The sequence below is a fragment of the Labrus bergylta genome, chromosome 11 (genome assembly GCF_963930695.1).
Source record: "Labrus bergylta chromosome 11, fLabBer1.1, whole genome shotgun sequence".
Lineage (NCBI taxonomy): Eukaryota > Metazoa > Chordata > Actinopteri > Labriformes > Labridae > Labrus > Labrus bergylta.
This window is the reverse complement of record NC_089205.1, coordinates 25836219-25852561: the sequence shown is the minus strand read 5'-3', so window position 1 is coordinate 25852561 and position 16343 is coordinate 25836219. Positions and strand designations below refer to the sequence as shown.

Here is a 16343-nt window from a genome sequence, read left to right as displayed (position 1 = left end):
TTTTTTAATCATATTGTGTGTTTGGACAACCTGCTGCTGTAACGCCACAATTTCCCAGTTTGGGATCAATAAAGTAATTCTATTCTATTCTATTCTATTTTATTCTATTCTATACAATTAACGACAATAAAAACTGTTCTGTTGTATGCTTCACCTGGGCCAGCTGTGGCAGAAACACCTGGCTCGGGTTTCAACAGCAGAGTGAGCCAGAGGGGCTGGACTCTGAGCCAAAATAACTCCACTCAGTTCGCTGTTATGACTAAATGTCTGGAGCAAGCGACGCCACACAGAAGCACGGACTAAGCAACCCGACTTCAGGAAGGAACAAGAAGCTTTAAACGGGGGAAACTTCTTTCGTCTCGATCTTGGGACAGCGGAACAAAAGAGGCTCTCATTAATTTGAGGTAAGGATTTATTTAAGTCCCACAGCGTGTAAGACATTACGCAGAGAGAGGGGTGACGATGACTTGTTGTATCGTAAAGGTGTGTGAGTTTCGTAGCTCAAATGAAAGTAGGCTATACAGTCATGAAAAGGACTTTTCTATTGAAAAGTTATTTCGGTGGTTTTCTCGTCCATTGTGAGGCGCCTTGAATGCGAGGAGGAGCTTGCTCTCAAACTAATGAAAATCAGATGTTACCATTCCTGCCTGGCATGCCTTGCAGTCTGCAACCAAAAAAAGAAAGCTTAAGAGAAGGCTGCTGGACATTGATGTATGATGTGGCTTAGTCTGAAATGCAGCCGGCACAGCATCTTCATAAGTAACTTGAAAATCATGAGTCTTATAGCCGAGGCTATACTTTATAAAAAAAAGTTCTCAATGGCCTATTTGAGAAGTTTTGTGACTTCAGCAGAAGTGATTTAAACAGTGATTTTACCTGACTCAGTGCTACGTCTGTAATATTATTATTTGAGGTTCACCACATAGTTAGTAGATGAATGCTGTTGGTAATTACAAGTGTAACCATGAAAAGAAAACTCAGTCATAATTGGTTCATTATGAATTTTATGTTTACCTAGAATTTAAATGTCTCAGTTTTCTATTAGCTTACTTGCAGGGTTGATCACAAAACAATTGCAATCCATCCAAACCTTCCTGTCAGAGCAGGATTTAAATGGCATTTATCCAACATGTGCTACACTGGGTCTTAGTGAAAACCAGCCCGGCCACATTTTGTTATGCACCTGCTGTAACCTGTTGACTTAAGAATTGTACATACTGTCACCAGCGTTGACGTTCTTCTATGCGATTAAATACATGCATGTGCACACATGTAAGCAGATGTTAAGTATTTGTCACCTCTTGTTTATGGCCCTGCTTTTGCAACTCCACATTCAGCATGACACACTGTAGGTATTAGATGGGGCATGAAACTTGGCAGAAATGCCTGTAATGTTGTGCACAGCTGAGAGATTCCTGAGTCACATGCTGCGGAGAACAGTGTTGCACTAGAAGTAGAAGATAGCTGGCAAAGTGTTAGAAGTAATGATGCCAAAGGAGCGCCTGCAGCATCAAGAACCAAATGGAGGATGATGAGTGTATTGTGCAGGGATTAGTTGTCATATCATTTAAGTTGATACATAGTTTATATACCCTTGGTACAGAGATAGGTTGTTATCCTCAGCTTAGGAGGATCAATAGAGCTGCATTGTTTAAGGCTGCTGTCTTTGGCACCGACAATTGCTTTGATGAAAAGAATGTGTTGTGTGTGTGTGTGTGTGTGTGTGTGCACGTGCATGTGCATGTGCATGTGCATGTGTCAGCTTGCACACACGCTCATCCCTTTGTGTCTATGTAGGTATAAAGGGTAAGCATTTCAATGACTAACTAGGTCATGGGAGTGGGTGTAAGTATTATAAAAAAAAATGTTTCGGGTGGAGTGTTTCTTTTGGTGAAGCGTAGATGTTGAAACCTGGAAGTATAGAAAACATGATTAATCTGAGAACAATTTCTGGAAGGACAAATATGTCGACACAAAATTCATAAAAAAAAAAAAAAAAACAAGTTTAACTCAACAGCTCATGTAGCCCATGAGAGGAAATCAGCAATGATTATCTTACAGTGTTGACAGTTGTTAATAGCTTTATAATCTTCCCCAAAATCTGAGGTGATTTTATCGTGAATAAACTTTTTAGAACAAAGTCTTCTTGCAGATCAAACTATAAATTCAGCAGGTGATGTTCTTTCTAGAAAACAGTCACACAGAGTATCAAAGTTTCATACAGGGATAACACGATACCAATACCTCCTGCATGTGTCTGCACAACAAACCATGGTCGTAAGCTTATATACCCTTGGTTCAGAAGAACCAGAAATGCCAACATCCCAAAATTTCAACACGAGATATTGGCTAGCCAAAGTCAGCATTACTCAGGATGTTATCTTTGACTCAATATTTCTGGCATGAAAATGAAATAAAGGATTTTCTAATAATGATTTCCTGGATATTTTAATTCAAGTGTGGAAAGAAAACACATTTGAAAAGCTAGGTTTATTTATTTTTTCACTCGAGTGTATCCTAGAAGCACTAATGGTAAGTCTCTGCGGGATTGGCTGGAGGCTTTTCACTTTTAGTTTGTGTAGTCTGCATGATAACATTCAGTTAGACTTAGGTTTTTAGGTTTCCAAGGGGAAATAATAAAGCAAGCTACACAGGGAAGCGTTTTGTAGTGTCAAAGGAATTTCTCTTATCATTCAGTCTCAGCCAAGTTCCCGTACAAGAGGGAACAGAGACAAAGCCATGAAGGATTAGGAAGGATACGAAGGAGCGAACAATAACAGTGAAACAGGAGGAGAGGAAATGAATGGATGCATGCTGTAGGAGTTCAACAGAAACTGGAAGTTGGATAGATGTGTAATCAGAAATTGTAGGTGTGTTATATTAAGGGAAGGGGGAAGCGGAAAGGACTGTTTGTCTAAGTCAGACACACACATGCATATGCAAAAACTAACAATTGTGTTTAACACTTCAATTTCAACGTCTATCTTCCCACCAGGTGTTTCCCTCTTCTGGGTTTCTTTTAACAACGTTTTCGACTACCCAAATTTCCAATATGAAGAGGTAGCTAGTAGTTTGTCTTAAGTTCTCCCTTGTGATTTCACTGTCTGGGCTTTACCTGTTCAGAGACCTGTAATTGCTGTTTGAACCAGCTGACAATGTAATCAAAGTTAAGCAGAGGAAGTGGAAAAAGAAAGGGAAGGGTTTTCCAAGAATCTAACCACAGTTATAGGCAAGATCAGAGAGGCTAGAATATAGAGTACAGTATACAGCTGCAGTGGCCACAAGCTGTCATGCCACTTTCAGATGATTAATGTCTCAGTGTTACAGCACTTAAAGATGAACACCCCTCGAAACTGGGTGTGCTCTTTGGGAAGCAACTGTTGCAACACTTGGGACTCATTGTTTTAGCTTAATGTGTACTGGCTATTCCTAAAACACATTCACTCACTATGCTTCTCCTTCTGTTCTTGAAACCTTCAGTCTAATCTATATGCTGTTTAGTTTCTCTTGATCTATTTGCACAGTGATAAAATATCATGATATGACAAGCACAGGAAGACGAGCTGCAAATTGCCGTCAAAGCCTGTCATGATAAAAAGTACACAAGGAGATTATTTAAAGACCCTGCGAGGAGTTTGTAGCTGGTTATGAAACCGACTGAAATCACTTCTGCCGCCTCTTTATGAGCTACAAAAGAAAACAAAACCGTCAGGGATAAGATTTATTATTTATATCATAATTTTCAATGTCTGTAAATTAAGGGTAGGTGTCAGATGAGGTAATTTAGACGCTGCAGAAACAGCTTTTACAATTTCTGAAGCAAAGATTCACAGTCAGGGAAACATTGGACTGTTAAAAGAAAGCAGAATGACATTTTCTAAACTAAACAAAGTTTGGACGATCAGATCAGCCGAGAGAGAGAGAACGGGGCGCTAAAATGGACAGAAACTGAACATTTCTCACAGGAGCTTTAAAGAACATTGCATGAAAGATGTTAAGACTGAAAAAGGATTGTTTTAAATTATGTGCTCATAAAATAGTTCTGTTGTTTTCCTCATGGTTAACGTGAAATAAAGTCAATATGGCAAGAATAGAGATTACAATAAAAGACATAAACAAGCATATTTAACAATTAAATCTAATAGAAAATAAAGTATTATTGGATTCTGAGGGTCAACAAAAGTCTGCAAGTAATGATAGGGTAAAACAAACTATAATCAGCAAAGAGAAAACAGGGGGCGTATACCACAAAGAATGCAGTAAAACAGAGAAGACATGGGGTGAACGAATTGCTGGGAAGAAAGGCAAGCGTTCAGGGAGTGATTGACGACCTGACCTTTGTGAGTCAGTGAGAGTGTAATCTGTGTGTGTGTGTGTGACACACACTCATGACAGAGATAAGCGTCCCAGGCTGTGTGTGAGTTGAATGCCTCACTGGGAGGAGTAGAGAGGAATGTGAGTCTGTTACCAGGCCTGATTGAGACACAAACTGTTCCAGTACACAGCATTATTATCTGACTGAGCTGCACTCTTCAGTTTGATGACCTTATAGGACACGTATGTTTTCTTTGATTGCTCGGGCTAATGTTCTACTTGTGTTTGGAGTTAATGTGCTATCTGAGAGGGAAGAGGGATGTTCTCGTCAAAGTTTTAAAGCTGTATATTTGAAGTAGTTGTTGTAGAGTACAGTCAACATAGATTTATTTTAATCCTGTAAAGAAACAAACAATAATCTTGGACATATAAACCTACAAGAGCTAACCCTTGAAATGGAAATCATACTTTCCTAAGGACAGCTATTCATCTTGCAGTGGCCTCTGTAGCTTCTTGTCTTGTTTTTTATTTCTTTCGATTTGATCAAATTAAGAAAGAGGACAGCTTTGGGATTGTTTTCACTGTTTAGTGCATCCACTACCAAAGTGCAAGAAACTTTGCTCTTGAAAATGGGGGAACAAGATCACGTAGTGAAGGCTTGTAAAGCACATGGGCTTAGGAAAACAATACATCAGAGTAATTTATTTGAATATGAAGCCTTTTAATCTAATAAAAAAACAAAGAAATGAAGAATGTAGGAGTCGCTGTAGTTAGGTTTTGAAGTTGGAAATGCTCCACTTTGCTCACAGCAGGTTGAATCATTGGTGACAGTGGATTCCTTGTTTTCCACAGGCCGGGAAACTGACCTCACTTTATGCCCGTCTGTGTAAATATGTTTGCATGGGCTATGTTTGTCAAACTAGGGCAGGACTTTGAATACTGGTCAGGTGTGTCAGGATGGCTGAATACACTTGGATGACCATATGGAGTTTTCACTATAATTTTGAGATATTTAAGTAGCCCAAACGTCTGCTGTAATATTCAAATAATATAATGTGTTTGGACTAACATGGAATTCATTTTATCCAGTTTTATACAAGGGTCATATATGAGGTTTTCAACATTACTAAGATTTAACTGTAGAGAAAGAAGTAACATGTAGTGCATTGGGTGTGTTGAGACGATGCCCGTGGGTAAGCTTTTCATTTCTTTCTTTGTTTCTTTGTAGGGAATAATCAGAACGGGAAATCAATCAAGTTGATGGTTATTTTAAGATCTCTTTAAATTGAATTTGACTTTTACTCAAAACGGCCTTACTAAGTGTTAATAACTCATTTGTAAAAATCCTACAAAGTTGATATGGAGCAAGCTGTGAGTAGCTGTTAGAGTTTGTTTTTTTGCTAATAACGAATCATTTTGCATGCAATGCCTGTGCAGGTTGTTGTTTATCTAGGGCATGCTAATTCAAAGCTTGATCTGGACTTCTTGGTTTAGATGAATTTGCATGCATGCATTTCAGTAGTTTTAAAGGCATGCTGGGAGTCTTTGGCCTTCGCACATACTTTGAGTTGCTTTTGCATCCAGTCTTGACTTAGTTGATCTGTTATGCAAAGCTGTCTGGAGAATGAGCTGAATCTGCCGTCATCAACTCAATTAGTTTCTCTTGTCTGTCTGTCTGTCTGTCTGTCTGTCTGAAACGGGCTTTAACCAGACCAGTCATATGTGACATGGAGATGAGAACACCTGGCCCCACAGATAATACAGTTGAGTCAGCAAGCTTTTCTGAAATGGGCCTCAAAAGCTGTGATGTCATTGAGTGGTGTGATCCTTGACATAAATAATTTTAAGTATTGCCAACAAATATCCAAAGTATGAGGAAAGAATAGCTTGTTTAAACATGTCGGCTTGCGTGGCGTCTCTCTGCCTGATAGCCCGAGGGCTGAGAACGAGTTTGAAGCGAGAAGCAAGTCAGAGTTCTCAGTTTGAATCTACGGTGTGTCTTGTTTTGTGGCATCAAACTATCAGCGACAGATTTATAAGAACAGAAGGCAGAATCCTGCTCATGTAAATCTCTCTGTGCCTCTGCTTGAGTCATTGAGTTGATCATGCCAATGCCCATGTTTTGCATAAAGTGCTGGGAAGGAATCCATCTCAACAGAAAAATGTTGTTGTTGTTGGTGAAGTTGTCTGTTCTACTTTTCAGGAGCCGAACCCTGCCACCTTGCAGCCATGAGTTCTCAGTCGGGCTTAGGCACCAGTTTGATGTGTGAGTTTCCTCATATCCTTAATTTGTCTTTTTTTTCTTCTCATTGTATAATTGTGCACATGGGAGTTTTAACGTTTGCTAACCAGCCTGTGGTGTTTTTATGGTTCATATTCAGTCCAGGCTATGAATGATGACCTGAATGCATCACTGGCAACAGCTGATGAGTTATCCAAAGAGTTCAACTCCCTGCTGAGTGAGGCCTCATCCAACGACAACAGAATGTCTGGACCTCAAGTATGCACATGCCCATCTGCACACACACACACACACACACACACACACACACACACAAAGTGCAACTTTTAGCCTACTCTGCGAACTCTTAATATGTGAAGGTGCCTCTCTTAGCCACCACACCGTAAGCAGTGGAGTTTATTTTTGATGCAGTATGTTACACAACTAAACACACTTAGTTGCTCAGGTGACTCGTACTGTACTGGAAAGTGCAATTTAAACACACTCATGCTGTGAAGAAATAAAACGACCATGTTGCTAATATTTTAACAACAACATGACGAAAGTCTTATCAACAACAAAACATCAAAATAAGCATTGTTCTTTTATTATCTGAAACAATGTAGTAATTCTACTTCACAGCGCAGAAGTATAATTATTCTGTACAATATCAATTTTCTCTTTAGACCAGCTCTACATTCTCCACAGAGATGCCTATGTCCAGCACCTCTAGCTACACCAGAGACTCAAGTGGCAGTAATGGCAGCTCCAGCTCTTTCCCGTTCTCCCCGAGCTCAGCAACCTTCAATGCCCCCGACTCGGTCTTCTCCAGCAATAAGAGCGTGCCATCCAACCCTGCCTTCTCCTCCAGCTCTCTTTCATCCCTCAGCATCCACACACACTCACCGCTTCCCCGATCAGAGAGCTACTCGTACAGCCAGAAAAGTCCCAAACATTCCCCTCATACCCAGAGACGTAATTCCCCCTTGCGTTACGACAGAAGCCCACGAGGCTCATTAAGCTACGCTGAAAGAAGTCCATCCCCGAACCTCACAGCTGTGTCTCTCGATCAGTCATCACGGTCAGCCTCATTCCATGGCGCCCCAAACCTACTGAGCCCTTATGAGAGCAGCCAGATGGGCCGCAGGTCACCTCGGCCGGACAGAAGCCCCTCTCCTCTGTCCTTCAATCAAATATCCAGCACACTGCCTCGAAATCTTGGCGCCTTTAGGACACTTGGTAAGTTATTGTAGTTTAAACATTCATTCATTCATCCATCCACCCATCCACACCCTGTTTACTCTCTGTTTGATGTTATGTTGTGCTGTTACTGTAGAACGTATGTGAATCTGTGAACATTAATATCCCTTTTGGACCAGTAAAGCCCAGCTTTGATACCTAATTATCGTTGGATTAAACCCACCAGATTTAAATCATTTTGAGTTGACATTACAAGCAACGTGGGAAACTTCCTCAAAGATTGGTACATAGTGTGTGAAAGAAATATTAACCCAGTATATAAAAGGGCTTTTTCACAATTTTTACAGTATTACCTGCATTGTTAAGATTTATGAAGAAGGGTTACTTTGACCAACAAAGGGATGCATGTTTCAGTCAGTGATGTTAGTATAGTGCTGCATGTGCTTCAGGCTGGTAATCAACTTTTTAGATTGCACCACTTTGGCAGAACTGAACTGGCAAATAAAATTTAAAGAAAATCTAAAAGTTGTTCCCGGGGGGATATCGACTGATCACTAAGAGTCCCTCATGTTCTGAAATAGAGACATGTATTTATATATGCTAATAGAAACTATAAGACAATAAAAATAGAAATAGAGTATTTATATTAATAAAATCAAAATTGGAAAATATATAAAATATATATACATATACATATACATAATGCAATGTTATAGGAATTATATAATATATAACTACTGTATAAAGTTAAAATGCAGCAGTAAATGTTATGCCAAAGTAAAGCATTTTTGAGTTATTACAAAGAATAAGTGTTGTTATATGACATTGGACATTTTTTTTATGAGGCTGAAAAGTGTGGGAAATTATTTTAAATGAATACAAACTACACTGTTACCCTGTGCTCTGTGTCACTCTGCTCACAAAATAATTAAATCATGTAGTGTTTAATGTCAAAGTATTCTTGCTGAGATTCTTGAACCGTACAAATATAACGGCTTCTTTTTTCCCAAGCTCACTTTGTTCCTCTGTCTGACACTCAATGTTTTCATGTGCTTGCTTTTTGTGCTATTTGATCTCCGCATCTCTCTGAATTCCTCCTCCATCTGCGTCTCTCAGATGAGGGTGTGAAGCGCCAGAAGAGCCCTGGCAAGTGGAATGAGACAGATCTGGACATGTCCTACGAGAAAAAACCTCACCACACCTATGACAGTTGGTTAATTTCTGCTTTCTGTTGTACTTCCTAACTTTTATTTTGCCTATAGTCCAAAAAAAAAGATAATTAGTAACAACACCTACATAGAATTGGCACCATTCCTTTACATAATTGAGTCTCTGTTTTCTAAATTAACACTTTCCTGTTTCAGAGACAGAGTGGCTACGGCAGTCTGTGCCAAACAGCAGCTGGAAAGAGTCCAACCTCGATGGCCCCCCTCCTTCAGCCTCAAGCCTTAAAAAGGTCCGTGTTTATGTTGGCTTTGAATAGGTACAGTGATTGGTGGGTTTTTGTATGGCTTAGTTTGGTCCATGGTTTGGGAGTTACTCCATATCCCCTCCTTACAGGATGAATTGCTTAACAGAACATAGATGTGAATGTGTAGGTGACACACCTATCCTTAGCTGGGACAGAAATCCATCACAACTGGCTAAGCAAGCCGTGTCACTGGCTTGTTCATATAAGCTGTGCCAATTAAAACAAGCTAAAGTATATAATTACAATTAAGTATTTTCTTTTATTTGGGACAGAATCCTTCAGATTAAACCGTCATCTGAAATGGCAGGTAGATGTTGGCACTAATGAATTATTCTTTTCTTTCCTTCCCAGGATCCTCGCTCTAAATCCCTCCAGTATGCAAATGCTTCTCTGCCCCGCAACATACGTATAGCAGTACCTCCAGATGTTTCATCCCCAGTCCACTCCCCTTACCACCCCCAGCCCATCATTTCCCGCATTTCTATTCCCCCAGCTCCTACTGCATCCCGCCAGCGCAAGCCTATACCCCTCTCCGTCATCATGCGTCTTCAAAACCCTCGCTGGGTAGCGATGACAACCCGCCACCCTAGAAGCCTTGGAGGAGAAGGTGACATGGGTCCTTACCAACCAGCTGTACCTTTCACCAGGGAATTCTTCCACCAACCTGTGGTTCAGCCACTGCAACACCCTCCTGAGCTGAGACAGCCCACAATATACAGTGATGGTATAACACATTTGAGATCAGACCCACTGAAATTCAATATATTCACAAGATCTGTGTTAGACTTTGTATTAAATATGTGGTTTGGTTTTAATCATTGCAGCGCTGAACCCAGGTGACATAGACGCAGAGATAGAGCGCCTGGACTTTGTCCAACACATGCCTTTGACTCAGGAGGATCATAACATGCCAGAGGGCAGCGCAGAGGTCAATCAGAGTGCACCCAAAGCTCCTCGGCCCCTCAGCCCCACCAGGCTGCAACCAGTGGTGGCTCCCGAGGCCCAGAGCCAGGTGGTCGCTGACGTTGAAGAGCTGCTCCGCATCCGGGGAGAAATCCCTCGAGCCCTGAAGAGACGAGGCTCCATGGATCAGCAGGGGTCTCTGAAGAAGGCCTCTCATTACCAACCGAACCAGTACAAGAATCTCATTGACAAGCTTTTTCGCAGGAAGGAACGAAAACAGAGGGGGGAACGTGGCAGCGAGAGCAGCAGCTCCTCAGATGAGGAGGATTGTGCCATGCCTCCTGCCCCTCCACCTACATCCCATAGTTCACGTATCCCCCTTGACTACAAAGTAAGAACTGGGCTTACAGAATGTTACAAAAAAATCATTAATCTATATCATTAAGAAAGTTTTTTTTTAATGCACCAAATATTTCAAGATACAGTAAATCCCCTATGGATTAAATAATGGGATGTTCAAATGATGGAATGTATTCATGATCTATCACGTATCCTGTTTGTCCCTTCAGAGCTACCGTTCCATTCTGCGGCGGGCCAGTAGGGAGCGCAAAAGTTCTGGGAAAAGAGCTCGACTCAGCCCACTTGTTCTGGTGCTGGACGGAGCCTTGGTCGGGGAACTGGAAACAGTGCAGAGGGCCGTGCAGGAGGTGTGTGTGTGTGTCTATTTATACAATCTAATCATACATATGTACACACACACGTACATACATCTACTACTCCTACTGCTACTTTGCTGCAAAAACAATCGACACCTTCTTTTATGACATCTATCTATCTATCTGTCTGGGGCTAAAGGTGCTCCTGATAGTAGATTTCTAAGATTGATAAAGAAGATAAAGCTAGTAACAGTAGACAGACTTGGACTGGAAAACTTACTGTTTAAAGGCTTCATATGGGATTTTTCACACTTAAATAGAAATCAAGTATATCCTCTGAAAATAACTCTGTGAGTCATGACTGTCTACAATGGGTGTAACACCTGAGTCCCACTGTCTGTGATGTTTTCAGAGTTTTCAGAGTCCTATCTTCAGTTTGTTTACATCGCCCGGACGGCCGGCTGACTCCTCCCCTCGTGTATAAAAGTTGTTTAATTGAGGGACTAGAGAAAAGAAGAATAACATACTGTACTCACTGCTTAACTGTGTTTCTAGATCACGCTCATTTCAGGTAAATTTACATGCAGTGTGAAGATACCAGCATAATAAAGATTGCTAGCATTAGCATGCTAACACAACAATGCAGCGCGAGTTGTTTTGGTTTCATGCTGGTGCTCAAGGGCGACATTTGCTGGATCAAAAAAAATCACATGTAAAGCCTTTAAGAATAAACAAGTACATGAAAACGCTCATGAATTAACAGGTAAAATGTTTTCCACAGATGATCGACCCTAGCCAGCCCAATGATGAAGGAATCACTGCCCTTCACAATGCCATCTGCGGAGGCCATTACAATGTAGTGGATTTCCTGGTTCGCATTGGAGCCAATGTCAGCGCACCAGACAGTCACGGCTGGTAAATATTTGCTTCTTCTTTTCCACCAATATACTGTCCAGCAGTGTTTGGCCTCCACTGAAGGTTTTGTGATACTCAGTTCATACATATGTCATGTTAAGATTGCATAGAAGATGATTGTGTCATAATGTTGTATTAATATGTAACCGTAATCTCGATTCTTTCATGTATTTACTTACTGGCATTTCTCATGCACAACAGGACCCCTCTGCACTGCGCAGCCTCTTGTAACGACCGTCCTCTGTGTGAGTTTTTGGTGAGGAATGGAGCTGCTGTCATGGCCATGACGGAGAGCGACAGTGCCACCGCCTCCCTGAAGTGTGATCCTTACGCTGTTGGATATGAAGAGTGTGAGAGCTTCCTGAGGGGTAAGACGGTTACAGCTACATTTAAGCTCTCCCTGTGACACTGCACTATGTGTGAGCTTGGTTTCCTGCCATTCAATCGAAAAAAACATATGGCCTTGCTTTAACTTCATTTGGTTGATTAGGCCATGAACTCAAAAACCATGAGCTCTTCAATTGGTTGGATCTAAAGACACGATATTGCCCACCTGAACTTCATCCTACATTTTTTTTTTAAATGAAGGCGACTGATTAGGAAATTCAACTCTTGGAAAAGAAACCTTCACTGTTCCACTCCCTGTCAGCAGTTATGGTTGGTTACCCATGACTACCGGTATCTCAGGGTGTTTCCACAAGGACTTTAGACATTTTTTCACTGGCAGGTTTTGAAGTTAAATAAATAACAGTACTAATGGTTAAAGGAGAAATACAGATGAAGTGTTCAAGCCTAAACTTGTTTTAAAGTCTTTATCTGTGATTTTTCACACTTAAATAAAATATAAATAAAGTCTATCCTCTGAAAATAACTCTGTGAGTCATGACTGTCTACAATGGGTGTAACACCCGAGTCCCACTGTCTGTGGTTTCAGAGTTTTCAGAGTCCTATCTTCACTTTGTTTACATCGCCCGGACGGCCGGCTGACTCCTCCCCTCGCGTATAAAAGTTGTTTAATTGAGGGACTAGAGAAAAGAAGAATAACATACTGTACTCACTGCTTCACTGTGTTTCTAGATCACGCTCATTTCAGGTAAATTTACATGCAGTGTGAAGATACCAGCATAATAAAGATCGCTAGCATTAGCATGCTAACACAACAATGCAGCGCAAGTTGTTTTGGTTTCATGCTGGTGCTCAAGGGCGACATCTGCTGGATCAAAAAATCACATGTAAAGCCTTTAATGCATATTCCTACTAATTTTAATTTCAAGGTTTAGGTATATAAACCTTATGCTTTTTAAACAGTAACACTACCATGAAAGCAAAAGTCTTGAAGACCACTTGTCCAAACTACCACTCTCTGTTACAGAAAATGTAAAGCATGCATATACTGTATGTATTAATTGGTTTTTTTTTGAATACCAGGTGTGGAGGAGGCCATGGGGGTGGAGAACAGCGGGGTGTTGTATGCTCTGTGGAACTACCCGGCTCAGGCGGCCGATGAGCTGAGCTTCAGAGATGGAGACATGGTCACCATCCTGCAGAAAGCTGAGGGCTCGAATTGGTGGTGGGCCTCACTCTGTGGCAGGGAAGGCTTTGTACCAAACAATTACTTTGGGGTAAGAAACCAATTTTAAACAAAGAGTTAAAACAATTCAAATCCTGATTCAACCGCATTGCATGAAAAAAAAAAACATTTATTTCTTCTTGTTTTGTTCTTTTTGCAGCTTTTTCCAAAAACTCGGCCAAAATCTCTCTGCTAAGTCATCTTTTGATGAACAACCTCAGTGCAGAGGACTGTCTGAAAATCTGTGCGTTACAGCGTCACACTGTTTTTGAGAGAACAGTGTCTGTGTGATTATGAAAGCCTGTATCGCTTTAGCACATGAGAAATGTTTCTGATATGTCAGGCAAGGAGAGTTGAAGGAGAAGTCGCAGTATTCAATTTGTTCTCACTGACATGACAAATGTCTGAAGAAGATGTATTTTGTGCCGGTTCTGCTGTATGATATTTTTTCCTCGTTCTGCTACAGTTTTGTACTCTGCTAAACATTTCTGTCCAGCAACGCCCGTCTAACCAAAATTTAAAACAGGTCATGTCTCAGCTGTGTACATTACTGACTCATTTGATGGTTAGTAATCAGCATGCATTCAGTGCATGTAGATGTTTTAGTCCACTCACCACACTCATCACAATGTAGCTTAATGCTGTCAATATACTAGACAAGTTTGTTCAGTTTAGAAAAGGGCTGCTTAAACAAGATACTCACTACAGCGATTTCAGCTTCTACAACAGAGGTATTAAAAACGGTTCAACTAAAGGTCAATGATCAGGATTCGTTAGAGATCTTTTAATCACATTGGATGCATTTTCTTCAACATATTGAATTTATGTTTTTCAGCAAAAAGTTTGTGTTGAAATGTCTTGCTCTTTGTCTTCACACTTAAAGGAACTATTGTTTGAAGCAACTATTTCTCACCATAGCTGATCCTTATAAAAACGACATTCTAAGGGCTGAATATTAATTTTAAACATTGGTGTATAATATTTTTCAGTATGTGGCTGTAGATTTTTTTACATAATAGTTAAAGCAGCTTTTGAAGAAACCTGATAGCCCCTGGCTAGTTCCCACTTGGCTCCAGTCTTACACACAGTGTAGGTCCGTCATGCTGCCTTTATGAATTAATATCTTTTTTAGGAGAACTTTTAATCACAAAGATACTGGTCTTGTGTGGTTGTTGCTGTTGTTGTTGTTGTTGTTGTTGTTGTTGTTGTATTTGTGTGTGTGTGTATTCACAGAATGAATGATTTGTAATGAATTTGTTTTCATGTTTCAGTTTTCATTGTAACACCTTTGTTTCACTGCTGGGTTTCACAGTGCACACATTTTTAGATATGCAATAAAAACATGAGTCTAATTCTTTGGCTTCCTTTGACATCATTTTTTCATGTGCGTGCGTTTGTGGCTTAAATAAGACTGTGAAATGTCCTTTAATGACCAGCAGATGACACTATACAGTCACGTATTAGTTCAACAGCAGCATAACGTCTACATTTGTCAAGTCAAGTAAAGTCACATTTATTTATAAAGCGCATTTAGAAACAGCAGCAGCTGACCAAAGTGCTGTACGATGCATCATGAAACAATATGCAGGAGTTCACAAAATCCTAAAAGAAACAGCCTTTTCAGGACCAGAGGGCGCTAACATGTAAAAATATGTTTTGAGGCAGGACTTAAAAGAGTCAACAGAGGGGGCAGAGCATGATCTAATGGGGGCTTTGACTCCAAAAGGATGATCTAAGGGGTCTACATAAAGTGTACTGGCTAAGGAGGTCGATAATGTACAGGGGGGCCAAGCCATTCACGGCTTTAAAACATTTTTTTCAATAATATCAGCAACTATAAACCAACACATAGTAAAATATAATTTATTGAGGCTATTTTTGGCTTTAACACTCGGTCGCTGTGCATCATGCAAATGCTTTCTAAGTACTTGTTTCGTCCTCTTTCAGTTTTTTTTCCCTCATACTTTTCAATTTTTCTCTTTACATCATCGAGCATCACAGCCACTGGCGCATTTTCTGCGATTCTTAATAAATCAATTAGCTGCACTATTATGCACAAGGGTAATTACTAAAAAGAACTACACACTATTAATATTTTTTAATTAAAACTGGCTTAAGCCTTCTGATCTGAAGACTATCTCGTTCCCACTGGTATAAAGAAAACACCAGCGCCTGTATGCATCATTACAATCCCTGAGGAAGATCACTGTCAACATTGTTTCATGCTGACGGCTCTTTTCTTTTTAATATTTTTTTAAATATTTTAATTTAATATAGAATACAAAAGCATGTGAATATGATGAAATGCGTTCACAGTTTACTCACACACTCTTTGGTGTGTAGCCGTGGAGAACTTAAGCAGTGTTTCATATTTTTCTGGTAAATAATTCAGATGATATAAGTAGAGTCGACTGTTCACTGGCCTGTGGCAGCATATATAATGTTCTGCTGAAACAGATCTCCTCTAAGCCTCAAGTAGAGGGCCACGGCAAAGAAAAAGAAGCATGCACTTTACTCTTTCTATGATAGGTCTCAGTTATTCATAAAACATTAGGTTCCTTGATCCAACTCAACCTTGAAGGTGAGATGTCATTTACACATTCAGCGTGGAAATACAATTTCTAAGATTGGATGATTAAAAAAAGTTTCATGGGTAAAATTATTTAAAGGGAAAAAAAGACATTTAATTTCTTTCATCAGAAATTTAATAAAGAAATGTTTCAGTTGAGATGATTTTGTCAGTGGTTCCAATCATAGGGGTCACAAGATTAATCAGAGGGGGGTCACAACATCATTAAAATGATATAAAAAAAAAAAAAGATTTGAATATTTCTGCTGATTATCACTTTTTCAATCTTTTCTCTGGCTTTATTTTGTAGAAAGCATTGTTCATTTTTGCTTTTCTGACCTCTAAAATAGTCATTCTCAAATTGTATTCTCTCCTGTAAGTGCTTGCAAGTTGAAAATGTGCAACTAACAACAAGCTGTGGTGAGAAGAAGGTATTGATATAATTTAAAGGGTCACATGTTAAAAGATTTGGGAACATGACTCCTTATATTCATATTTTCAAAAACACTATTTAATGCAGTCTA

At 40.0% G+C, this 16343-nt stretch overlaps 1 protein-coding gene across 2 annotated transcripts; it reads left to right on the top strand.

Moving 5' to 3' along the window:
* Positions 1-244: 244 nt before the first annotated feature.
* Positions 245-14604, top strand: ppp1r13l (protein phosphatase 1, regulatory subunit 13 like). 2 transcript variants are annotated; one of them, XM_020649235.3, is made up of 13 exons: positions 245-404; positions 6518-6580; positions 6696-6814; positions 7222-7774; positions 8852-8944; positions 9100-9191; positions 9558-9930; positions 10031-10500; positions 10679-10816; positions 11547-11680; positions 11882-12048; positions 13109-13302; positions 13411-14604. In XM_020649235.3, exons 2-13 carry the CDS (start codon positions 6544-6546, stop codon positions 13444-13446), a joined length of 2406 nt encoding a protein of 801 aa, XP_020504891.1. In that variant the 5' UTR covers positions 245-404; positions 6518-6543; the 3' UTR covers positions 13447-14604. The 2 variants fall into 2 exon arrangements, with proteins under 2 accessions (XP_020504891.1, XP_020504892.1); XM_020649236.3 differs by lacking the exon at positions 245-404 and adding an exon at positions 4440-4557.
* Positions 14605-16343: the final 1739 nt, after the last annotated feature.

Bases quoted from the DNA above. Each gene is read 5' to 3' on its own strand.
- ppp1r13l (XM_020649235.3), top strand. From the start codon at position 6,544: ATGAGTTCTCAGTCGGGCTTAGGCACCAGTTTGATGT. The intron at 7,775-8,851 runs GTAAGTTATTGT...TGCGTCTCTCAG, and splicing joins TGGCGCCTTTAGGACACTTG to ATGAGGGTGTGAAGCGCCAG. The intron at 11,681-11,881 runs GTAAATATTTGC...CATGCACAACAG, and splicing joins GCACCAGACAGTCACGGCTG to GACCCCTCTGCACTGCGCAG.